This window comes from Meriones unguiculatus, chromosome 4 (genome assembly GCF_030254825.1).
Source record: "Meriones unguiculatus strain TT.TT164.6M chromosome 4, Bangor_MerUng_6.1, whole genome shotgun sequence".
NCBI lineage: Eukaryota > Metazoa > Chordata > Mammalia > Rodentia > Muridae > Meriones > Meriones unguiculatus.
The window spans coordinates 87,123,351-87,147,773 of NC_083352.1; the positions used below are offsets into that span (position 1 = coordinate 87,123,351).

General features: G+C 52.0%; 1 protein-coding gene and 1 non-coding gene across 3 annotated transcripts in view; one reads left to right on the forward strand and one right to left on the reverse strand.

Annotated features, from left to right (window-relative positions):
* Positions 1-3,245: 3,245 nt before the first annotated feature.
* LOC132653912 (U6 spliceosomal RNA) lies at positions 3,246-3,349 on the reverse strand. The gene has a single exon (XR_009591736.1). It is a non-coding gene; the product is annotated as a U6 spliceosomal RNA (small nuclear RNA).
* Positions 3,350-8,484: 5,135 nt separating this feature from the next.
* The window catches only part of Rilpl1 (Rab interacting lysosomal protein like 1), a 35,351-nt gene continuing 19,412 nt past the window's right edge, over positions 8,485-24,423 (forward strand). Inside the window, exons 1-4 of one of the 2 annotated variants that reach the window (XM_060382341.1) lie at positions 8,485-9,188; positions 17,195-17,345; positions 20,806-20,924; positions 21,521-21,742. In XM_060382341.1, the coding sequence (XP_060238324.1) occupies positions 8,880-9,188; positions 17,195-17,345; positions 20,806-20,924; positions 21,521-21,742 (801 nt within the window). In that variant the 5' untranslated portion in view covers positions 8,485-8,879. The remainder of the gene's footprint in view (positions 9,189-17,194; positions 17,346-20,805; positions 20,925-21,520; positions 21,743-24,423) is intronic. The other variant, XM_021644196.2, reaches the window with a different exon arrangement.

The window sequence follows — 24,423 nt, forward strand, 5'->3', positions numbered from 1 at the left end:
ACGGTCTTCTTATCCCTCAAAACTCAGTTCAAATGTCACCTCCTCGTTGCTGGACATTGTTCGGCCACCAGCCCCTCTGTTTGAAGTGCACGTTTGTTCTTACGGAGGAAAGTTCAGCCACTAGCTAGTCTTGAGAATGCCCAGCCTTGTGTATGCTGCCATCTCATGACCATCTAAGGCCTCATCACAAGTTTTCCTCATCACAAATTTGGTGATTTCATTTGGGGAGTAGGAGTCTGGCTTGCAGCTCCATTTTGCACTTGGCTCTTATGACTGTGACTAGCCCCAATTTCCTGGTCTGTAAAACAGGACAGCACAGCAAGCCTGCCTTGAACATCTCAGGGACTTTTTGAGCGAGGGGGAGGGGGGAGGGAGAGAGAGAGAATAGTCAGCAGGGGGCAGCAGTTTTCCACTTAAGGTGACAAGAGAGCTTTAGAGCTGCAGAGAAACTGTCACTGCAGCTCTAAAGCTCTCTTGTTTTTATGTAGAAAAGCAACATCAATTTTTAATTTGGAAGAGATTAAATACTATTATCTCCAACCATCCAGCATTTCAAATGGAAAAATTTAACATCTTGGAAAAACACAACAAACTGTAGATTGTGAGACGTACTGTATAAGCCAGAGCTCCAAATTCAAACATCTTCAGATATCAAACAACTTGATCTAGGTAACAGCGAGTGGTAGTAGCTCACACCTTTAATGCCAGCACTCAGGTGGCAGAGACAGGCAGATCTCTGTGAGTTCAAGGCCAGCCTGGTCTACAAAGCGAGTCCAGGACAGCCACGCTTACACAGAAAAGCCCTTATCTCGAAAAACCAATTAAGGAAGGAAGGAAAGCAAAAGGAGCAAGAGATGAGATGAAAGAGGTTGAAGAAGGAAGGTGAGTCCAGACTTTTCTGGACCACCTGAAGAGCAACAGGAAGCCTAGGAAAGATTTGTCAGACACCACGGCGTTCACACTGGCTGAAATTTCTGCTTTTCTAGCTGGAGGAAAGAGAGGAGGAGGATAATCAAGTAGAAGTGGGAAGGAGGAGCAAAAGAAAAGGGGGAAAGGCAGGTAGCAGAAGACAAGAGTGGGCGTGGAGCTAGAGAAGAGGGAGGCGCAGGAAGGAGGGGGAGGAGGCGAGAGCAGGACGGGGGGAGCTGCAGCAGTGGACCATGGGGCTGCGAAGAGGGCGGTTTGAACGCTCGCAGATTATTTAAGCGCCAGCCTGTTCCCGGTGTACGCTGCCACCGCCGCCGCTGGCTACGCGCTGTGCACGATGCGCGGGCGGCACGGGCCGCAGCCTACCTGCCACCTTCGGGCTCTCAGGCGGCCGGGGTTTCCAGGAAGCAGTGACTTCTCCCCCCGCGGGATCGCTGCTCCCCTTTGCCTCGCCTGCTCCAAGGGGAGCCTGTGGAGTGTCCCCCGGCTGTAGCTCTTCCCCATGTCGCCGTACCTGAGGGGAGGGGACGCCACAGCAGCCCGGAGTCTTCTCCCCCGAAATACCCTCTAGGGAGTTTTCCGATAGGTTTCTTCTTTTCCTCCACAGTCCGTGCTGGCATTCTTTCAAGCCCGAGTCTGTATTTAAAAAGACAAAAACCAAATTAAAAAGCCTTTTCGGGGAGGGCTTTGTAATTTATCTGCTTATTCATTTGGCCGAAAGGGAGATGTGCTCCAGGTATGAGACAGGCAGAGTAGAATGCTTGGAAGTCCGTTCTTTCCTTCTACCACCTAAGTCCTGGGCATAGAGCCCCAGGCTTGGCACCAATCGCCTCTGCCCCTGAGACACCTGACAGCTCAAAGGAGGGGCTTTTATAATCAGGGTCTTGCTATGAATCCCTGGCTAGCCTGGAACTCACTGGGTAGACCAGACTGGCCTCAAACACATAGAGATCCACCTGCCTCTGCCCACTGAGTGCTGGGGTTACAGACCTGCACACCTCCTGGTGCGTGTGTGCGTGTGTGTGCGTGCGTGTGTGTGTGTGTGTGTGTGTGTGCGCGCGCGCACACACCTGTGTTGTAGCCAGAGCACCGCTTGCAGGAGTGGGTTCTTTCCTTTTGCCATGTGCGTCCTGGAGATGAAACGCAGGTTGTCAACAGGTCCTTTACTGAGTCGTTCCTAAAGCCCCAGCTTTGATCTCTTGACCCTGCTGTCATTATCTCCCAAGTGTTAGGATTTTCAGACACAAGCCACCAAGACTGGCCATATAGTTGTCCTGTGATGTTTTATTTTTAATACAGTTTTAAAGCTCACTTTATTTTTATTTACAGGTATGGTGTCTGCAGGTGGTTTGGGGGACCAGAAGAAGGGGCGGGATCCCCTGGATGTAGTACAGGTGAACCACCTAACATGGCTGCTGAGAAACTTGGGTCCTCTGCAAGAGAAGTATACAACTTAACAGCTGAGCCTTCTCTCCTGCCCCTATTTTTATTGCTCTGATGTTGCTGAGGCTGACCTTGAACTTGACATGGGACCCAGGAGATATTGGAACTCTGGCCCTGTCTGCATAGGTTCCAACTATGTGTCTGCACACCAGGATATTGGATACTGTAAATGTCTGACTTTCTATGCCTTACCTTGCTCTAAATAATGACAGAGACTTATATTTAAAATAGCTTTAGGCTTTAAGCTAGACTGTTGTTCCCAACTAGCTAACCCATTTATCTTTTTTCTTTTCTTTTAAGATTTAATTATTATGTATACAATGTTCTTTCTGCATGTACACCTGCAGGCCAGAAGAGGGCACCAGATCTCATTATAGATGGTTGTGAGCCACCATGTGGTTGCTGGGAATTGAACTCAGGACCTCTGGAAGAACATCCAGTGCTCTTAACTGCTGAGCCATCTCTCCAGACCCCTAACCCATTTGTCTTAATTTATGCTTTTTTTAAATTTATGCTTAATCTGTGTTCTGTCATGCGGTTCTCTACCTCTCCTCAGTTTCATTCATCCATGTCCAGGTAGCAACTCCTGCTCTCTGGTCCCCACCTGAGACCCTCTACCCGGGCTCCAGAAGTCCCACCCTAACTCTTCAACCCAACTATTGTCTCTTCATCTCTTTATTTGACCAATTAGAAGGTGATGGAGAACAGTATTTGCAACATACCAGGACAGGAGACGCTTCATAATAATTGCAATGCCAAGTTCGGGACTGCAAGCAGTTCTCTGGGTACAGAAATAAGCAATTGAATACACAGTACACAAAACAACCTCCAACAGAATATTCTCCCTGTGTTTCAGCAATTTATTATTATTATTTTTAAACATGGAACACTTCACAAATTTGCATGTCATCCTTGCACAGGGGCCATGATAACCTCTGTACTGTTCCAATTTTAGTATATGTGCAGCCAAAGCAAGCACCCAACAACTTATTTTTATTTATTTGTGTTTGTGTGTGCGGTGTGTATCCCATGAAGGCTGGAGGCCGTGAGAGCAGAATAGAACCCCTACCCCCCCCTCACCCATACCCAGGAGGCGGGGTTTGAGAATAGCTGCTGAGCTGCCCAAGTAATTACACAGAGACCTTTTATTGATATGAAAGCTTGGCCTTAGTTTAGACCTGTCCCCCAGCTAACGTGTAAAATGTCAGTGAACCTAGTTATTCTAATCTACATCTGCCAAGTCGTTCTCTCTTACCTCTCCTATGTCCTCACACCTGTTTCTCCTCCCTGTCTGGCTGGTGAAATCTCCAAGCCTTATTCTCCATCTCCACCCCCACCTAGTCTACGACCTCCACCTCCACCTCCATCACCTCCACCCCCATCACCTCCACCTCCATCACCACCTCCTCCACCTCTACCACCTCCACCTCCATCACCTCCACCCCCACCTCCATCACTTCCACCTCCACCTCCTCCACCTCCACCCCCTCCAACCCCAGTTCCTATCTCTGCCTGGAAGCCCTGCCTAAGCTCTCCTGCCTTGCTCTAGGTCCTTCAGTTTCTTATTAAACCAACCAGAAGCTGTTGGAGCAAAATGTTTACAAACACTGAGACGGGTGATAAAAATAACAATACTGGATAGTGATGGTGCACGTTTTTAATCCCAGCACTCTGGAGGCAGAGGCAGGTGGATCTCTGTGAGTTCTAGGCTAGCCTGGTCTACAGAGTAAGTTCTAGGACAGCCAGGGCTACACAGAGAAACCCTGTCTCAAAACAAACAAACCAACAAACAAACAACAACAAAAACTCTGAAGTCCTGTCTGTACTCAACTCAGAAATCATCATTTGAATAACACAGAAGTTACCTTTCCACAGTGGACAAGGAGAATATCCAAACACCACCCCTCTAGCCACTGTGAATATTTCGCCTCCCTTTGGAATGGATGGACCCTCCAAGGGGTCGCCCCTTTTCCTTTGCTTTCTTTCTATTTATTTATTTAACTACTTCTTTAGTTTTTAAAAAGGCCTTTTTGTTTTTGTTTTCTGTTTGTTTGTTTTCTGGTTTTCGGAGACAGGGTTTCTCTATATCGCCCAGGATGTCCTGGAGCTCAAAGACTCTCCTGCTTTTGCTTTTCAAGTCATTCTGGAATCAAAAGTGTGCACCACCACATCGCCAGGGTTATTTTACTTTCTGAGAAGAGGCACAGTTTCACAGTGTAGTCTAGGCTGGCTTTGAACTTGTATCCCTCAGCTTCATAAGTACTAAAATGAACATGTCTTTCTGCTGTTTCTGTTATCTGACATTCCATCACCGGCCCACACTTGCATGCCATGCCCCACACAGCCCCTGTTAAGTTAACCTTTCTGCTCAAGGCCTGAGTTTTTTCTGAACCGCCATGAGTCTCCAGAAAGCAGTATCCTCTGGTTTTCCTGTGGAGGCTGGGATCTCAGTTTAGCATATCTCTTCCACAGGTATGAGAGCCAAGCTCAGCCTCTTGGAGGCCTGAAGAAGGGTGGGATTTTTGTTTGTTTGTTTGTTTGTTTGTTTGTTTTTTGAGAAGGAGTTTCCCTGTGTAACAGCCTTGGCTGTCCTGGAACTCTCTTAGTAGACCGGGCTGGACTCGAACTCACAGAGATCCAGCTGCCTCTCCCTCCAGAGTGCTGGGATTAAAGGTGAGCACCACCATGTTTGTGCTGGTTCACAGGTTCTTGGTGGACCTCAGAGCAGATAAGCTGGGCCTAGAGAGGGGGAGAGGAATTTAGAGGAGCATGTGTTGTGGATATAAACATGTTTTTGTTTTGGTCCCAGGTGTGGGTTGTGGGACTGATGACCCTGACCAGCAGGAAGCAGCTAAGAAGGAACTACACCCTCTCTCCCACCTACCCTTTCCCTAGCCTGCCAGGTGATGGGATGTTGGAAGGGACTGGGGTGGAGCAGGGTGAAAAAGATATAAGAAACAATTTTAAAAAGTACACCAAGAAACGTGAGAAATAGAAGCAGAGCGGATCATGAGAGCGCCTGTTTGACGCCAGGCAATGTAACTCATACTCTCATCCCAGCATCCAGGAAGTGAAGGCAGGAACATCACCAGGAGTCCAGAGCCAGCCTGGGCTACACACCAAAACCCTGGCACAAAGAACAAACAAAACAGAACTGGAGAGATGGGTCAGTGGTTAGGAACACTTATTCTTGCAGAGGAATCAGATTTCATTCCCAGCACCTACCCGGCAGCTCACAACCATTATAACTCCAGTTCCGGGGTTCTGGTGGCCTCCTCTGGCCTCCTTAAGCACTGTGCCCTGTGCCCACCCATGCACAAAAATAAATAAAAGGATTTTAAAGAAACGAACGGAAATGGGTTGCATTAAAAGAGATGACTGGGTGAAAATAAATAAATACAAAAACAAATTGACAGCAAGCCTTTCTGAGGACTTCACACACTTTAATCACTCCTCATCAAAAATCCTGAGGGACAGAAGTCTCCATGATTGAAACTGCTACCATTTTAACAAACGAAAATAATCCAAATAAAGAAGAGGTAGCTTTCCTGGGGCCCCACTGCGGTCCCGAGGCAGCAAGGTGACCTTGACTCCACGTCAGTTCCTTTTTTAATTTTTTTAAACATTTATTTATTTTAAATTAAAAAAAAAAACAAATGAATTTTATGACTATGAGTGTTTAGCCTGTGTTTATGCCTGCGCACACTGTCTGTGTGCCGAGTGCCCACTAAGGCCGGAAGATATGTTGAATCCCCTGAAAGAGGAGATGGTTGTGAGCTGCCATGTGAGTGCTGGGAATTGAACCCAGGTCCTCTGGAAGAGCAGCCAGTGCTCTCAACTACTGAAATACCTCTCCAGCCCCCGGCCTCTGAGTGCAGGGCCACACCCAGGTTTAAAATTAGCATTACTTGTTTTTGTTTGTTTGTTTCTGAGACACAAACAGCATCTTTGTGTAACAGCCCTGGCTGTCCTGGAACTCACTCTGTAGGCGAAGCTGACCTCAGACTCAGAGATTTGCCTGCCTCTGTCTCCCGAGTGCTGGGACTAAAGATGGGCACCACCACCGCCCAAAATTATTTGTGTATAGGCACACCGTGGGAACCCATATCTTAGCATACTCAAGGTCAGAGGACCTTTTTCCAGAGTCGGTTCTGTCCTTGTACTGGGGGTAGAGACTTGGGGTGACTGCCTTTACCCTCTCAGCCTACAGTGTCACTAAGCACAACGGGGACACTCCCACCCCCGCCCAGCAGTCCTCCTGCCTCCACATCCAGCATGCTGATACTGCAGGCATGTGCCGCCAGACGCAGCTCACACCGCCTGACCCGGGCGGCTCACAGCACCCTACCCCAGCTTACCCTTTACTATCTTACTCCCTCTTCTGATCATTTCCCTCCCTAGCCATCTGGCCTCTGGCTCCAGCTAACCTTACACAGAGCACAGCTATAACATGTATACACACAATCTGAATGCACGCAGCTATGACATATATACACAACGCAAATAATATATAGTATCTATCTATCTATATATATATTTCTCTCTATTTAAAGACAATTTTAGAGTGACACGGTGGCCCCTCGATGGACAGAAACATTGCATAAGCTAAAATGCACAGCGTACTTAGAGCAGAACCTGAGACAAAGCTCTCCAGGTGCTGAGCTGGGCTGTGCTAGTCAGCTACTTTCCAGATATTCAGCAGATTTCACAGACAAGTGCAGCAGCAACCCCTCCCCTGCCCGCCTCCTGCAACAGATCCCCCAGTACACACACACACACACACACACACACACACACACACACACACTGCAGCAGCACCAGAACAGGTCCACAGTGCATCAGCTCCCAATGCAGCCACTCCCCCAGCGCAGCTCCCCCCACCCCTGTGCAGTAGTTCCTGCTACAGCTCCCTCCAGGGCAACAGCCTCAGGGGCAGACAAAAACCCAGCTACTGTGATTTTTTTTTCCTTTATATATGTAAACCTTGTGACAAAGCTGTAATTTATAAGTTAGGCACAGTACAAAAGTGAGATTTGTAACAATAAAGCAAGATTATCCTAATAACATTAAAAGTATGTTAAAATGTATACGTTTTAACGTATACATTGTTTCTTTTCGCTATTATCATTTCAGGTTTACAGAGAGTGGTTGGGAGTTAGTAACTGAGAACACACTCGAATCAGAGCAAAAGAAGATTGGGGTGGGTGGGGGCTTCTGCAACCTCTGGGCCTCCTCAATTTATCATCATCATCATCATTTTATTATTATTATTATATTATATTGTAAACGGGACGAAACGTGGTGCCCGCCTTTAATCCCAGCACTCAAGAGGCAGAGGCAGTGGGATCTAAGTTCGAAGGCAGCCTGGTCTACCTTCGAGTGAGTTGCAGGCCAGCAACTCAAAAGAAACAGAAACATTTCTATCCTGAAGGACCAAGGACCTCCCAGAACCTAAGGCTATGAACAGAAGAGAAGGGGAGGGCGCAATTTCAGGATAATCTCTCTTAGCTTGGGCTCGGGTCTGATGGGCAAGTGGACTTGCTGAAGCAAAAGGTCAAAGAGAGCTCAGGAGCTGTGTTGGGGCTGAGATTCATGCCCGCAGCCTGTCTTCCACTGCGAAGTGATGAAGTGACATTTTGTTTCAGCTTGAGGGGCAGTGGCTGGGCGGGCAGCGGCGTTGAAGACCGAGGACGCTCTGGGGCGTCGGCTGAAGTTGCCACGGAGTCGCGGTGGACCCCAGAGCAGAGGTAGACCTCCAGGGGTCAAAGCGTCCCGCAGGATGGAATCCAGACGAGGCATCGGCGGCTTTGCAGACCGAGGACCCCAGGGCGCTGTGAGTTGCTGTCACCGAGGCGCCCGCTGGAGCGCAGAGTGGGGAAACTGGGGCTGGGCTAAGCAGCGAGCAGCACGGAGCTCCTACGTGCCGGCGGTCCCCTAGCAATAGCTGGATCCTAGGGTGAGCCCACCCCCTGCCCCTGCCCCTGCGCAGGCAGACTCCGCCCCCTCCCCCATCAGCCAATGGCTGCGCGCCGTGGCGCCCGCTGCCAGGGAGGCGGAGCACGGCTGGAGGAGGCGGAGCAGGGCCGGGGTCGTGGGGACCGGAGCCCAGGAGGCGGGACCGGAGCCGGGGGCGGAGCTTCGGGATCAGCGGGGCTGCATACCGGGACCCCCGGGGACGGAGACGCGCGCCCCTGTCCGAGCTCACGTCGCCTCGCAGTGTCCCCGCGGGGAGGAGCCGACCACCCGGAGTCACCAAAGTTTGATTCTCCTCCCCGGGAGGAGTCTTCGGGCCGCGGTCCCTCCGGGCACCGGGCGCCACCCGCACACACCCAGGCCGGGACCAGCTTCTCCCTCGCTCCGAGTCGGAGCCTCAAAGTCGGGAGGCGCTGCGGGCCTGCGCACGCGCCGCCGCCCTCGCTATCCTCCCCGCGGAGCTACAGAGCCCCCCCCTCCGCCCCAAGTTCACGAGTTCCACGAGTGGAGGGACAGCGCGGGGCCCGCGCGGGGCCATGGAGGAGCCGCTGGGGTCGCCGCCCGCTGCCCTGTCGGCGCTGGAGAAGAACGTGGCGGAGCTGACCGTCATGGACGTGTACGACATCGCGTCGCTCGTGGGCCACGAGTTCGAGAGGGTCATCGACCAACACGGCTGCGAGGCCATCGCACGCCTCATGCCCAAGGTCGTGAGGGTCCTGGAGATCCTCGAGGTGCTGGTTAGCCGACACCATGTCGCTCCCGAGCTGGACGAGCTGCGACTGGAGCTGGACCGGCTGCGCGTGGAGAGGATGGACCGCATTGAGAAGGAGCGCAAGCATCAGAAGGTGGGCGGAGGCCTCAGTCTGCCTGTCGGGTCAAGGGGCGCTGGCTCTGGGTGCCTTTCGGTCCCGGGCAGCCGCTGGTGTCTGCGTGGAAGAGTGTCCCAGTGCCTGGAGTGGGGGGGGGGGGTATGCGCAGGGTGAGAGAGGAGGGGAGGCCCGGGTCCTCTTGGCCCAGCCTGGAGCACTGAGTAGCAGTGTGACCTTGGGTAACTCGCTGAACCTCTCTGTGCTCTGTCTCCTGGTCTGTCCAATGGTTACAGTAGAACCCACCCACGAGGACCAAAACGGGATGCGGTGGGCACGGTCAGTAGATAGTATTATTTTATTCCAGGAAGGAAGTCAGTCCTCACCCACCCTTCTTTGTGACCGGAGGTGTGACACCAGATGCCCGGCCCTCCCTTTTCATCCTATGCTAAGTACCTTTCGGGGCGCTTGGAGTGAGCTCCAATCCTCGGGCTTTATAGCCACAACTTTCTTCTCAAGTCCCCTCACCTCCCAGGTCTGGCTACCTGCACCCTGGGGTGCTTTCCCTAATTGATTCTTGCCTTTGACTCTTTTAACACTGAGGTGAGTGAGGAGTTTGTTCGCTTTGCAGATGAGGAAGGAAAGGGTCCCCACTTTGGGGAGATGCTTCCAGGGTTTCTTCTCCAGCCTGCTTGACTTGGGGGGCCGAGCTGCAGGTGGCTTTCAGGCCCACCCTCTGCCTCGGGAGAGGTCGTCTGCCCTGGAGAGAGAGGATCAGACTAGGTGCCTGGAAAAGGGAAGCAGCAGACAAGTGGTTTCCTGCCCTAACCTCAGCTCCGGCTGCTTTTGACAGACCTCTCTGACTAGGAATGGGAGGAAACTCCTTTTCCCTGGATGCTGGAACCTGTCCTGGCTTGCTGTGTGGCCTCAGGAAGTTTGGTTGGACTCTCTGAAACTCCCTGGCAGGCCCATCATCTATTGATCTATTGTGTACTGTTGGGATGGATTGAGTTCTCTGAGACTATGGTCAAGGTGAGGTGTTTGTCCTCACCCTTAGGACAGGTCGTGTGTGTGTGTGTGTGTGTGTGTGTGTGTGTGTGTGTGTGTGTATTCCATATGGACAGGGCTGATGTGTTTATCCACTCTCCCACCCCACCCCCTTGTCCTGTGCCCTGGGGTCAGGAAGGAAACTGAGCTCCTCAGAGTCAGCCTCGTTTCCAGGGTCACACTTGGAGCCGGAAAGTGCCTCCCTTGGTCCTGTAATTAATTTCCAGAGTCTCAGGACCAGTGGGACATTGGAGCCAGACAGCCTGGTTTCAAACCCCACAGTTGGCAGGCTGTAGGCTCTGGGAAAGCTCACTGGCCTGTCTATGTCCCCGTGTCCTCTGCTATCACAGGGTAATCTCAGACTCCACCCTGTAGGACAGTGATGATCATCAGGGGCTGTCAGTGGACACAAAGAGCACAGGCCAGACCCTGGGGCCAACAAGATGGCCCAGTGGGTAAAGGAGTTTGTCACCAGAGGCCCAAGCTTCGGAGGTGTAAAGTCTGAGATGCCCCCCCCCAGGCATTTTCTACATCCTACCTCCAAATTCCATTTCTCCTGGGCCTCCGGGAGGGAGGGCCTCATAGTCCTTTATGCTAAATCCATCCTTGGCCCCATGTCTGCCAGAAGCCTTGCTGGCCTGGGCCGGCACAGGTCACCCAAGTCAGACCGAATTCTCTGTGGCACTTGTTGCCTCAGAACGCCACCAGCTGCAGCCAGGAAGTAGGCACCAGCTTTTGTTTGTAAACAGCTAGAATGGAATCCCTCCCCAGCCCAGGCCTCTGTGTGGCTTGTGCAGAGGGTCAGAACAGGCCCATCCCATCTCTCTTCTACAGCTGGAGGCGCTTCACGCTACATTCCCCCCCAAAAAAACCTCAGCATGCCATTGGTCCATCTCTCACCTCAGCTCTCCCTTCTCTTTCCTTCTGTCTCTGTAAACACAGCTTCGGAGAGGCAGTGTGTGCCCTGTCCTTCCTCAGACACTTAGACTCACTCTGCCGGCCTCATCGCCCAGCCCCAGGCCAGGGACCCATGGTTCTGTCTGATAATGCAGTGTGCAACCCTACGGACATAAGTGGTACACAGAGTGCTCTCCCGGGTGGTGTGGACGGGCAGGGGGAAAGCAAGCCGGATCCTCAAGTCAGGCCGCGGGTGGGTGAGGGGATAAAGCGAGCAGGGCCTGTGTGGGTATGCCTGCCTAGAACACACAGTCTGTGTTGTTCATTCAACAATTACATGGACGTAGTTTTAAAGCTGGGGATTCAACCCAGGGCCTTACTCATGCTAAGCAAGCCGTCTGTACTCCACACCCCACAAGCCCCAAATGTACTTCCGTATTCCAGGCACCACTCTGGGCACTGGGGATGTAGGTGAAGATCTGGCCCCTGAGGGCCTGCAGTTCTAGCGCCATGCTGGTCGATAGCCGCAGAAAGTATATACTAGGAGGAAACGGGGGGGGGGGTTAGTTCTAATCCAGAGACTTGAAGCCAGTAAATCCATGATGCTTTCAATCTCACATGGATTCAGCATAAGAATTGCTATTTTTTAGTTTCTTTGTGGTGCTGTATTTCAAACCCGCGGCCTCACTTGTGCTAGAACTAGTGCTCCACCCTTGGTAGAAGAAATTCTGAAGCTGGGTGCAGTGGTGCACACCTGTTAACTCTAGCACCCGGGGCCGATCTCTGTGAGTTGGAGGCCAGCCTGGTATACACAGTGAGTTCCAGGACAGCCAAGGCTACACAGAGAAACCCTCTCTCAAAAACGCCAAAAGGAAAAAAGAAAGTTTTTTTTTAATATTTTTTAATTTGTAATTTTGTTTTATATATGTGTTTTGCCTCATGTATGTCTGTACCTCATGCTGTGTGCCTGTGGAGGCATGAAGAGGGTGACTGGAGTTAGAGTTGTGAGCCAGCATGTGGCTGCTGGGAGTCTATCCCAGGTCCTCTGCAAGAGCAACCAGGGCTCTTCATCACTGAGCTGTCTCCAGACCCATGGATTTTTTTTAACCCATCTCTCTGTAGTCCTGGTTAGCCTGGAATTCTTCTGTAGACCAGGCTGGTCTTGAACTCAACAGAGATCCACTTACCTCTGACTCCCTCAGATCAAAGACATGCACCACCATGCCTAGCCTATACACAACATTTGTTTGTTTGTATTAGGGTCTGATGTAACAGGCCAGCACGGAACTTGCTATATATCAGAGGATGACCTTGAACTTATGATCTTCCTGCCTCTGCCTCCCCGGTGCTGAAAATACAGATGTAGGCCACTGGTCCCAGTTTACGCAGCTCTGGGAATGGAACTCAGGGCCTCATGTAGGCTGGGCAAGCATTCTACTTTCTGAGCCACCAGCTCCAGGCCACCATTCTCCTCCTCCTTCTCCTCCTCCTCTTCTTCTTCCTCTTCTTCTTCTCCTTTTCCTTTTTTTGTAAGTTAAAAACTTTTTCTTAGCTGGTCTACATGGAGAAAACCTGTCTCAAAAAACCAGAAAAAATTTTTTTCATTATTCCATTTATGTATGTATGTATGTATGTATGTATGTATGCATTTTTTGTGGAGGTCTACGTACATGGAGATCAGAGGACAAGTCACAGGAGTCAGCTGTCTCCTACCATGTGGGTCTCTGGACAGGTCAGATCTGATGGGCAAACTCGTGAAGGCCCCAAATCTTTTCGTTAACATTTGAAATCCAGCATGTATTTTCCTGTACTATCGTGAATGCATGTATTTAAAAATAAACAGAGGCATCAGCTTATGATTGAGTGTCGTGAAGGAAGTAAAGCAGGGAGCTAGAGGGAGGCTGTGTAGAGGGAGCCCTTCAGGGAAGCTCCTGAGAGACACTGCCTGAGCTGAGGGCTGGGCGAGGTGAGGAGCCAGCCACAGAGAGGTCTTGGTGAGGAAAGGCCGGTACCCACAAGCAGACGCACACCTACACATAAGTAAAAATAAATCTTAGAGAAAGGAAATGAGGGGAAAAAAAGGGCTGGGGCTGGGGCCCATTTGGTAGAGTGCTTGCCTAGCATGCATGAGGCCCTGCGTTCGATTCCCAGCAAAGTAGAAACCAGACATGGTAAGCATACCTGGAACCCTAACACTGGGAGGTGGAAGCAGGAGGATTAGGACGTCAAGGCCAGCCTTGACTGCTCAGGGAGTTTGAGGTCAACCTGGGCTACAAGAGAGTCACAAACTGTGGCTGAAATCTGTATTCATTCCTGTGACTGCCATGACAGGACAACACTAATGGCTCAAAGCGGGAGAAATGTGTTTTGCTGTGTAATTTGTACAGTGGGTACACTGAGGTACAGTGGAGCAAGGAACCTGCGGGTCACACCAATGGGGGCGGAAAGTTACTTCCTGGGTAACGTTCCGGAAGCCAGGAGTTAGAAATGGGTTGCGCTCAACAGCAGGGCCTGGTGGTGCATGGGACAGAGGCAGGAGGATGGCAAGTTTTAGGCCAACCTGGGCAAATTACTGAGGCTCTGTCTCAAAACACTACACAAGGGGCAGGGCTGGGGGAGAGGTGTATCTTGCGCTTGATATATGGGAGGTCCCGGACTCCGTTCCCAGCACCTGAAACTATAATAACAAAAAAATAAAATCAAGGTGTTGGGGAGGCTGCATTGGCTTAGGACGCGCTAGGGGAACTCCATTTCTTTCAGTTTTTCCAGCCTCTACTGTCTGCATCCCCTGGCTTATGGCCCCTTCCTTCATGCTCAAAGGCAGCAAGTAGCCTCTTCCAGCCTCCAATCTATGCCACGTTTCCTCACACTCTGACCCCTGCTAAATGGGGTGGGGGGTCATTGTTCCACTTGCTTAGCTGGTTACTCCTGATACCCACTTGGGTCACTCTGTGTTCTGCCTGTGCCAGCTGGGAGCAAAGGAAGGGTCTGGCTCAGCTTCCAGGCCACCCATATATGCATTATGTTGCCTGACCATTACTGCCTCCATTTCTCACCACCTTGGGCCAGCTGTAGGTGTCACGCCCTCACTTCCTCAGGGCCACAGTTTCCTGCTAGAAGGTGGGATGGAGGAACTTGGGTGTCCGGCCACCTGGCCAGCCTGTGACAGACTGTGGGAGGGAGAGGAGGGCTGGCCACATCCTGACTGTGTGGGCACCTTCTGGGTGCCAGGTGCCATTTTCAGCCCTTTCCATCTAGCTGACAGTCTCATCCTCCCAGCAGCCCTCAAAGGGACATACACTACTTTCATTTCTGGGGTACCCAAGGTTTAAAGAACTCACCCAAAGATCAGCTATTTGTAGTAGGAACAAAGTTCCAAGCCAGGGTGGGCATATCTAGGCCTGGTGGTATAAGCCTATAATCCCAGCTACTGGGGAGCCTGAGGTAGGAGAATTAAAACAAGGCCATTCAGGCTGGAGAGATGGCTCAGAGGTTGAGAACACTGGCTGCTCTTCCAGAGGTCCTGAGTTTAATTCTGAGCAACCACATAGTGGCTCACAACCATCTATAGTGAGACCTGGTGCCCTCTCCTGGTGCACAGGCACACAGGCAGGCAGAATGCTATATAAATAATAAATAAATCATCATAATAGTAATCATATAATAATAATAAATAGAACAAGGCCCTCCTAGACTACAGAGTGAGTTCAAGGCCAGCTTGGACAACATAGTGTAACCATGTCTGAAAAGAGGGCTTCAGATGTGGCTTAGTGGTAGAGCCCCTGCCTAGAATCCCCCAGTGAGGGGCTGGGGTGTGCCCCAGCGGTAGAATATTGTCTACCATGTGTGAGGCCCTTGGCTCCCACAGGCAAGCTTGTGTTGACAGGATGCAAACTTCAGTCCTTCAGCCACAGCCACAGCCATGGTACTCCCGAACCTCGTTCACGCATCCAAGTGAACACTCCTGTGTTCACAGTTCTACCATCACTCACATCGCCTTCAAAGAGGAACTGTATACACTAACCGTCACTCTTGGTGCCCCTCATAGCTTCTGGTTACCTCTTTCTCTGTGGATTTGCCTGTTAGGACGTTTCATAGAAATGGCACTGCAGACTGTGTGACCTTTTGTACCTGGCTTCTCCTCTTAGCTGGAGATATCCATAGTAACACTCCTCTTCCTCTTTCTTGTTTCTCTTCTTCTTCCTCTCCTTCTCCTTCTCCTTCTCCTTCTCCTCCTCTTCCTCCTTCTTTTTCTTCTTCTTTCTTGAGACCAGAGTTTCTCTGTGAACCCTGGGCTGTCCTGGACTCACTTTGTAGACCAGGCTGGCCTCGAACTCTCAGAGATCCACCTGCCTCTGCCTCCCCCAGTGCTGAGAATACAGGCGTGTGCCACCGTGCCCAGACTATTTCATTCTTTTTTATGTCCAGATTATGTCCCGTTGTGGAGATAGGGCAGTGCCTTCCTGGGCCGACGGATGCTGCTCCCTTTCCTCTGCTGTGAGCAACACTGCTGTAGACCTTTATCTACCTATGTGATCGTTTGGGTGTGAGCCTGTCAGTTTTTTCCTGAGTCTTTTGGGAGGGGTCGGGGCATGGCCCAGGCTGGCCCCTAACTTACCACAAGCCTCCTGCCTCAGCTTCCTGAATGTTGGGATCACAGGTGTGTAGTACCATTCCCAGGCTGGCCACGTGTCTTGGGCCAATCTGAGGGTAGGGAGTTTTCATGTCCTGGGTGGATTTGTGCCAACCTCTAGATGGTTCTGCAGAATGCCACAGGGCTGAACATCGCCAACTCTGGCTCTTACCTGTTTGTTGGAGATGATGTCTCACTATGCAGCCCCAACCCAAGAACACTTAACTCCTCTTGCAGAGGACCCAAGTTCAGTTCCCAGCACCACATAGTTGCTCACAACTGCCTGTGCCCCCAGTTCCAGAGGTTCTGTTGCCTTCTTCTGGCTTCCCTGGGTTCTGCAGGCATGTAGTATATCTTCCTATGGGCAGAACACTCATTTATTTTACGTAAGGTAAAATAAACAACTAATTTTTTTCAAGATTCATTTTATAGTCTTAGTATTTCTTCTTCATATTTTTGAGATGGAGTCTCACTACGTAGCTTTGGCTGGACTGGAACTCACTATGTAGACCAGGCTGGCCTCGAATTCATAGAGATCTGCCGGCCTCTGCCTTGAGCATTGGAATTAAAGAACCACGCCTGACCCCCTTTTATTCTTTTTAATTATGTGTGTGCTGTGTGTCTGTACGTGGGTGTGTGCACATGAATGAAGATGCCTCTGTGGGCCAAAAACAGATGTTGGGGACCAAACTTGCATCCTCTCTCACGGCAGCACGCCCTCGCAACCTCCGAGCCAGTGTTCCAGTCCCTTTTGAGATTTTGTAGATTGTGTCCTGGGATGTTCTTTTAGGGTAAACTAACCTCTAACTTGAAGACATCCTCCTGTTCAGACAAGTACTGGTAACGGACTGATCTGAACAGTTCTCTCACAGGACTTATTTATTTATTATTTTAATTTTCTTTACTTTCATTTTATGTACATTAGTGTGAAGGTGTCAGACAGTTGTGAGTTGCCATGTGGGTGCTGGGAATTGAACCCGGGTCCTTTGGAAGAGCTGACAGTGCCCTTAAGCACTGAACCATCCGTCCAGCCCCTCCCATGCCTTGTAAACCCAGAAGTTTTAGTTCCCTAATGAGGGAAAACCGAGGCTCTGAGTGTTTCCACAAGCTGCTAAGGCTGCCTGGAGTAGCCTGTCCCAGAGAGCCGAGGAACTCTGGGGCTGTGGCCCTGTCACAGGGTCTCTGCAGCCTCTTTGTGTCTTGAAGAGGTGACTGGGGAGCGTCAGGACTCCACAGCCAGGGATGGCTTATCCACACAGCTGGCGAACATAAGTGTGGCCTGGGCTGGGTCCTCAGGGCTTCGGAGCCCACGTCAGCAGAAGGGGCCCTGGTGGCTGTGTGTGCCACCTGCTGCCGGAGACCCCTTCCCTTGGGGAAAGAGGGTGGCTCCAAGTCCCTGAGCAGAGCAGTTCTCTGGGTGGGTGGGTGGGTGCGCTGGACCCTGGGTGACCCTGTGTCCCTGCTGCAGGAGCTGGAGCTGGTGGAGGATGTGTGGCGGGGCGAGGCGCAGGACCTCCTGTCCCAGATTGCCCAGCTGCAGGAGGAGAACAAGCAGCTGATGACCAACCTTAACCACAAGGAGGTGGGCTTCTCTGAGGAGGAGTTCCAGAAGCAGGAAGGTGAGGCACCCCATCCCAGCGCTCCCCACCACCACTCAGAGGCCGCTGCCTCAGTCCGGGCGCCATGGCTCCTGTGGGCAGGTGGATTCACATCCTGCCTCTCCCAGAAAGAGAAATGACTTCGGTGCAGTTCACGGGTATTGACCTAAACTCACTTAGCTGTCATGGTTTTCTGCCCTCCTCCGTGGTTCCCCTGCCCTGGGCCGCAGAGGCCAAGCCATACCCTGGCCGCTTGAAACTGTGGTTTAGCACAGGGGAGATGGGCAGTAAATAGATGTCTGGCTCCGATTTGTGGCAACTGACGCTATGTAACCCTATACGAGACGGGGCATAGGGCAGCACCCTGGGGTCATTTGAGGTCCAGTCATCATTGTCCTCACACTCAGGCCCTAATGAAGTGCTATGTTGAAGCCAGGAGGTGGTGGTGTGCCTTTAATCCCAGCACTCAGGAGGCAGAGGCTGGAGGATCGGTGGGTTCGAAGCCAGCCTGGTGTACAATGTGAGTCCAGGACAACCAGGGCTACACAGAGAAACCCTAACTTAAAAAAAGGGGGGGGGAGACTTTGAATCACATTCATGCCACCAATAGGTGGCACATGCCAAGGCCCTGGGGTATGAGTGTTTGAGGGAAACTTAGAAGGTCAGGGTAAGAGAAGATGGTTAACTGTAATCCCAGCACTGGGGAGGCAGAGGCAGGTGGACCTCTTTGAGTCTGAGGCCAGCCTGGTCTACAGAGTGAGTCTGGGACAGCCAAGGCTGTTACGCAGAGGAACCCTGTCTTGGAAAACCAAAGAAAGAAAGAAAAGAAACCAGAGTGTTACCGTGAGTAGATGGTCTCTGGAGCCAGACCACATAACTCTTGGCCCCACCCTAACCTGTCAGGTGATTTGATGGACTCACAAGACCTTTCTGTGCCTCTGTTACCCAGTCTGAATGGGGGAAAGCAGTAGCAATCTCTCTCATCAGTGTTCCAGCCTCTTAGTTTAGCATTTTCAGGGCCTGACTGTATTTTAGTGAATTTCAGTGTTTTATTTTTCCCTCTTTTTTAATGGCTGTATGTTATTCCATTGAGTGGCTGGACCATGTCTGTCATTCATCCATAGATGGGGCTTTCTGGTTGTGTCCACTTTTTGGCCACTGTGAACCTCTTTTGGGTGTCTGTGGGAAGGCAGGGTTTCAGCTCTCCGGGGTTCACATCTAGGAATGGATGTGTGGAATCATTTTACTTAGGAAAACCTTGGGGTCGCCTATTATATTCCTGCCACGTACCCAGAGGCCTCTGTGGGTGATCTGAGGATCGCACTGCCCACTCTGGCAGAGCCTCAGAGACCTCGGGCTGCTCTGAGCTGCTTTCTCTGTGGTGTCTTCCCTCTGAGAGTGCGGCTCTGCCACTGTGGCTTCCCCAGTTCCTGCCAACCAGCGTGGACCAGAGTAAGGTGTGTGCAGGAGCGGCGCTGAGCACGGAGTGTGCACGGCTCCCGTGGGACAGCTGGGGAGCCGTGTTCTCCGCGCTGCAGCCCCCACCCATGCGAAGAGGCAGGCAGATGCCAGGCTGCCTTCAAGGTTATTTTTATTTTGTGGGGAAACCATGGGAACACAGCAGGGACCAAGCGTTCCCACCTACTAGAGAAACAGGCATTGCCCGGGGAGGAGGAGGGTGGCGCTGGTGATCTTGAGAACCAGTCAGGAGTGACATGGCCATGGCCAGGGCTAAGGGCTCTATGAGGACTCAGGTGCAGGGGTCAGATTTCTTTGGAGGTGAGCTTCGGAGAGGAGGGGTGCTCAGAAGCGCCTGTCTTACATGGGCCACTAGATTTCTGAATAGTGACCAGTGCTGCATTTGGATCTCTTTTGTGATCACCACAGAAGCCTTTGGAGTAAAAAATCCACTCTGGTAGACGGGCAGTGGTAATGCAGGACTCGGGAGGCACAGGCAGATGTCTGTGAGTTTGAGGCCAGCCTGGTCTACATAGTAAGTTCCAGGACAGCCAGGGCTACGCAGAGAAACCGTCTTTGGGGTGGGAGTGTGGAGAAGCTGGGGTTACAGATGTGTACCACCACACTCGGCCTCTTCACATGGGTTTGTCAAATTTGCTGGACAGCCATCCTGTGGACCTCTTGAGGGAATATGGAGACAGGCTCTCGCTAGGTAGCCCAGGATGGCCTCACACGTGTAGCAACCCTCCTGCCCTGTCTCCAGAGTGCCAGGATTACAAGCGCGTGCCACCAACTTTCACTAGATTTTTTTGAATTATTTTTTTCTCTTGTGTATATGTGCTTGAGTTGATGTAGGTTTGAGTAGTCTTCTGTTTCTCTTCCACTGTATTCACTGGGGCAGCAAACCCCAGGGTTCATGGGTGTGGCTGGTCTCAAGAGTGTCATGAGAAGCACCATGCCCATCTCAGTGGGTTCTGGTGACCCGAACTCTAATCTTTTGTTTCCTCGGCGCTGAGCCTTCTCAGCAGGCCTGCTTTCTGATTTTTTATTTTTATTTTTTTTAAAGGTGGGGTAGGAGATTGGTGGCAAGGTCTCACTGTGTAGCTCTGGCTAACCTGGCTGGACCTTGGAATGTAGACCAAGCTACCCTTGAATTCACAGAGACCCACCTACCTCAGCCTCTGGCTAGAGTGCTGGGATTGAAGGTGTGTGCTGCCATTCCCAGTTCACCAAATAGCCTTTTCTGTTTTAGACAGGGTTTCTTTATTTAGCTTAGGCTGGCCTTGAATTCACTAAGTAGCCCAGGCTGGCCTCAAACTCACAGAGCTCTACCTGCCTCTGCCTCCAGAGTGCTGGGACTAAAGACACGCGCCACCACGTGCTCCACCACTCCCAGTTTCACCAGATGCCTGGAAGTGACTTGTGTGTGGGAGGCATGAGGTAGTGGAGGGTAGCTGTCCTGGCTGCCCACCGCATGCTTCGTCCTCTTGGCATTGTGTGTTGGCTCTACCCATCCTCCAATCTGCCCTGGGTAGGTGCAGCTACCCTCCTAGTTTATGAATTCGGGAACAAATGCAGAAGCCTCGAGCCACACAGCCGAGTGTGGCTTGCAGGGTCATTGTGAGCTTTGGAGGCCCCCTCACAGTGAGGTCACACCAATCAGGACAGCTGGAGGGCCGTGTTGGCGTTGCCAGGTGCTGAGAAAGTGAGGCAAGGGTAGGAGAGTCTCAGTGGGGGGGGGGGAGCCATCCGGCAGAAGGGACCTACCAGATGAGTAAGTAGGAAGCACATGAGCCGAGGGAGGTCAAAAGGAAGAGTGTCAGGCAGAGGGAAAGACAGAGCGACAGTGAGGTAGGAATGTGTTTGGCAAGACTGGAGGCAGAAGCAGGCACCAGGGTCTGCGAGGGGTAATTGAGGGGGACGCTGGGCCCTGAGGGAGAGTTGTGGCCCTCGTGCACTGTGACGCTATGGGACGCTTATGCTGGGGCGGGGTGGCTCACTCCCCCGTCTTGCCTTCCACCAGGCATGTCAGAGCGAGAGCGGCAGGTGATGAAGAGGCTGAAGGAGGTGGTAGACAAGCAGAGGGATGAGATCCGAGCCAAAGACAGGGAGCTGGGCTTGAAGAATGAGGACGTCGAGGCTGTAAGTGACCAGCGCTAATCTGAGTCCATGCTCCCTACTTCATGGTGCCAGCGAGAGCCAGGATCCATAAACCCATGAGAGCAGGCTGGAGAGGTGACAGCTCAGTGGTTAAGAGCCCTTGGCTGCTCTCCCAGAGAACATGGGTTCAGTTCCCCATACCCAACATGACAACTCTCAGGAGAGCTGACATCCTCTTCTGGCCTTTACAGGCACGAGACACACATGTGGTGCTCAGACCACGCACATAAAAAAAAAAATTATTAAAAAAAAAAATCCCATGCCAGGCATGGTGGTGCACGTCTTTAATCCCAGCACTTGGGGAGGCAGAGGCAGGCGGATCTCTGTGACATCGAGGCCAGCCTGGTCTACAGAGTGAGTTCCAGGACAGCCAAGGCTACACAGAGAAAATAAATACATAAAAGCCCACATGTGTAGCATCCCTTATCAAGACTCATAAAAAACAGAAACAAATTTGGAATGTATTTATGATGCTCCAACCGAAGGGGGTGTGCCCTTGTGCCATACCTTGTGCCGCATGAATATACAACCTGGTAACTGTACATTCGTCCTCACTGGGTGCCTCTTTCTCCCTGCAGCTGCAGCAGCAGCAGACGAGGCTAATGAAGATCAACCACGACCTTCGGCACCGCGTCACAGTGGTGGAGGCTCAGGGCAAGGCGCTGATTGAGCAGAAGGTGGAGCTGGAGGCGGACCTGCAGACCAAGGAGCAGGAGATGGGCAGCCTGCGGGCGGAGCTCGGCAAGCTCCGAGAGAGGCTTCAGGGCGAGCACAGCCAGAATGGAGAGGAGGCGGCCGAGGTGAGCGGCAGGCTGCTGCTGAGGTGGCTCGGGCACCTGCGTGGTGGGCCCGGCAAGCACAACTGCCTTGCTTTTCCCGTAGGACCCTAGAGGGTGGGAGGCACGAACGGGGGAGGGTGTGTCTGCTGGCCCAGGGACTCACAACTGGGCATGGGCAGAGCTGGGCCAGAAGGCCCACTTTGGGAGGCTCACAATTGCCTGTTAACCCCAGCTCCAGGGCACCTGGTGCCCTCTGCTGGCCTCCTTGAGAACTGGCGTACGTGTGTCCATACACACCCACATAGACAGACACATATACACATTTTTAAAAATAAAACCTGTGCAAGCTGGCATGGTAGCTCATACCTGCGATCCTAGCACTCAGGAAGGTGAGGCCAGAGGTTTAGGAGTTTAAGGTCATCCTTGACTACACAGCAAATTCTAGACTAACCTAAGTTGTGTGAGATCCTGTCTCAAAAGGCAAAAATAATACCCAGTAACAAAAACTACTCAGATGGCCAGACAGGGTGGTGCACACTTGTAACCCCAGCACTCAGGGAGGCAGAGGCAGGTAGATCACTGTGAGTTCAAGGCCAGCCTGGTCTACAAAGCTAAAACCCTGGTCCAGGACAGCCAAGGCTACACAGAGAAACCCTGTCTCTCTCTCTCTCTCTCTCTCACACACACACACACCCGAAAAACAAAACCACTAAGTTGTTCACAGTAGCATGAGTCATAAGATCTGACGGATAGAGGATATCCAGTTAGGAAGTGAATAGGGAAATGAGGTCATCCATATTCCACATAGTGGAATATGACTCAACCCTGAAAAAGACTGAGTCATGAGCACATGCTACCCCATAGGTGAACCTTGAAGAATTCATGGTGAGCAAGAGTAGCCAGACACAGAGGGCCACAAGCTTTGTGACTTGATTTGTCTGAGAGGTCTGGATTGGGCAGATCCAGGACAGGATGTCGATGGGAGGGGCAGGGACTAGGGCAAGGACTAACAGGCGGACGTGGGAAACGTCCTGGAACTAGACGGCAGTGGTGCTTTTACACCTTGGGATATCCTACAAACCTCTGGACTTTAGTCTTTAAAGGGTAGATGGTGTGGTGTGTGAATCATGTGAATGATTTTAACTTTCTTTTCTTAAATTTCGCGTCTGTGCACATGCGTGAGCCACAGTGTGTGGCCGTCAGGGGACCACTGTGGGAGTCTGTTCTCTTCCTTCTGCTCTGTGGGTTCAGTGACTGAAAGATGAGTCATTTTCCACCAGGGGAATTAAACAGGTTGGCTCATCTGAGACGGGTAGGGGGCTTTTCCAGGGTGTGATTGGAAGAGTGAGGACAGATAACGGAGGGGGAGCGTGGTGGGAGGAGCCTCAGAGCAGTCGGGGAGGCCACAGAGTGAAGGCGGATGGTTGGCAGTGAGATGGAAGGGCGCGCTGTCCATGCGGTCCTGCAGGCTCCTGAGGCAGAGGAGTTTGTGTGCATCTGAGGGATTAGTATTGCTGTGGGAGATCCCGGGTTTATGGCTCGTAGAAGAGAAGGACTGAGCCCCAGTTCAGCCCCCCTGGGGAGGGAGAGACTGTCTCGGTGGTGAGACATTGTCCACCCGGGTCTCTCAGGAAGAGCTGATGGCCAGGGCTTGTGGTGAGACCTACGCTTGAGAGGTCTCACTCCCTGAGGCAGTGTGTATCAGGGAAGTGGGAAGGGTGAACAGGAGGCCTGGTGACAACGCCACACCTCAGACTGAGCACGCTCAGCCCTGCTGGGGCAACTGAGAAGTCCCTGGACCGTCCCAGAGCTGTCTTTCCACGGGGTGACACTGGGGACATTTATCCACAGGGTCCTGCCCCAGAATGGCTAAGGGCCACCTGGGGTGTGAGCCCTCCATGCCCAGCAGACGCTAACAGGAAGACACTGGCAGGCAGCGAGCACTGGAGGCCTCACCGTCCACAGGACGGAGCTGTCGGGAGGCCCAGGGCCAGGAGGCGGGGACAGTGGGTTTGACACATCGATAATCCCCAGGGGGCCCCAGGGACCCCAAGAATAGGCTCTTCATACCAGCAGCTAGAGGGGCCTCAGGGCTTCTAAGGCACAGCCTCTGCCACTGGCGAGGGTGGGGTAAGGTCAGGGGGGAGATGCTGGCATTCCCATAGGTAGAGAGTGAGGCCCGAGTGGATGCAGGAACAGTCGGGGCTTGCATTTTCTTTCCCTGGGTGCATGCTGGCTAGTCACCCTGTGAGGCTGATGTACTTACAGGCAACTGAGCTCTAGACTGGACAGTCCTTGCCCGGCCAGTTGCTTCTGAAGGGCCAGAGTCTGGGGAGAGAAGTGAGGAAGAAGCCATTTTAGAGGGACAGGTTAGGACTGGTTTTTGGCATTCGTTGTCGGGAAGTCAGGTTCTGTGTTGAAGGAGAGGGAGAAGGGTTTATTGGCGACTGGAGCGTGATGTTAGGTAGCCACAGCTTCAGGTACAGCTGACTCCAGCTGCTCCGGATGGCAGCAGGGATTCCACTCCAGCCTTTTTGGTTTTGTTGCCTCTCAGTTGGTATAGTTCTCAGGTGGGCTCTTGCCTCGGGATGGTTCCTGATGTCAGCCCACTCAGCAAGCCTCTTCTTCCCGAGGAAGTCCCAGCAGAAGTCTTCAGGGAGTCTCTCACGGACTCATCCCTGACTCAGCCCTGTGTAGAGAGG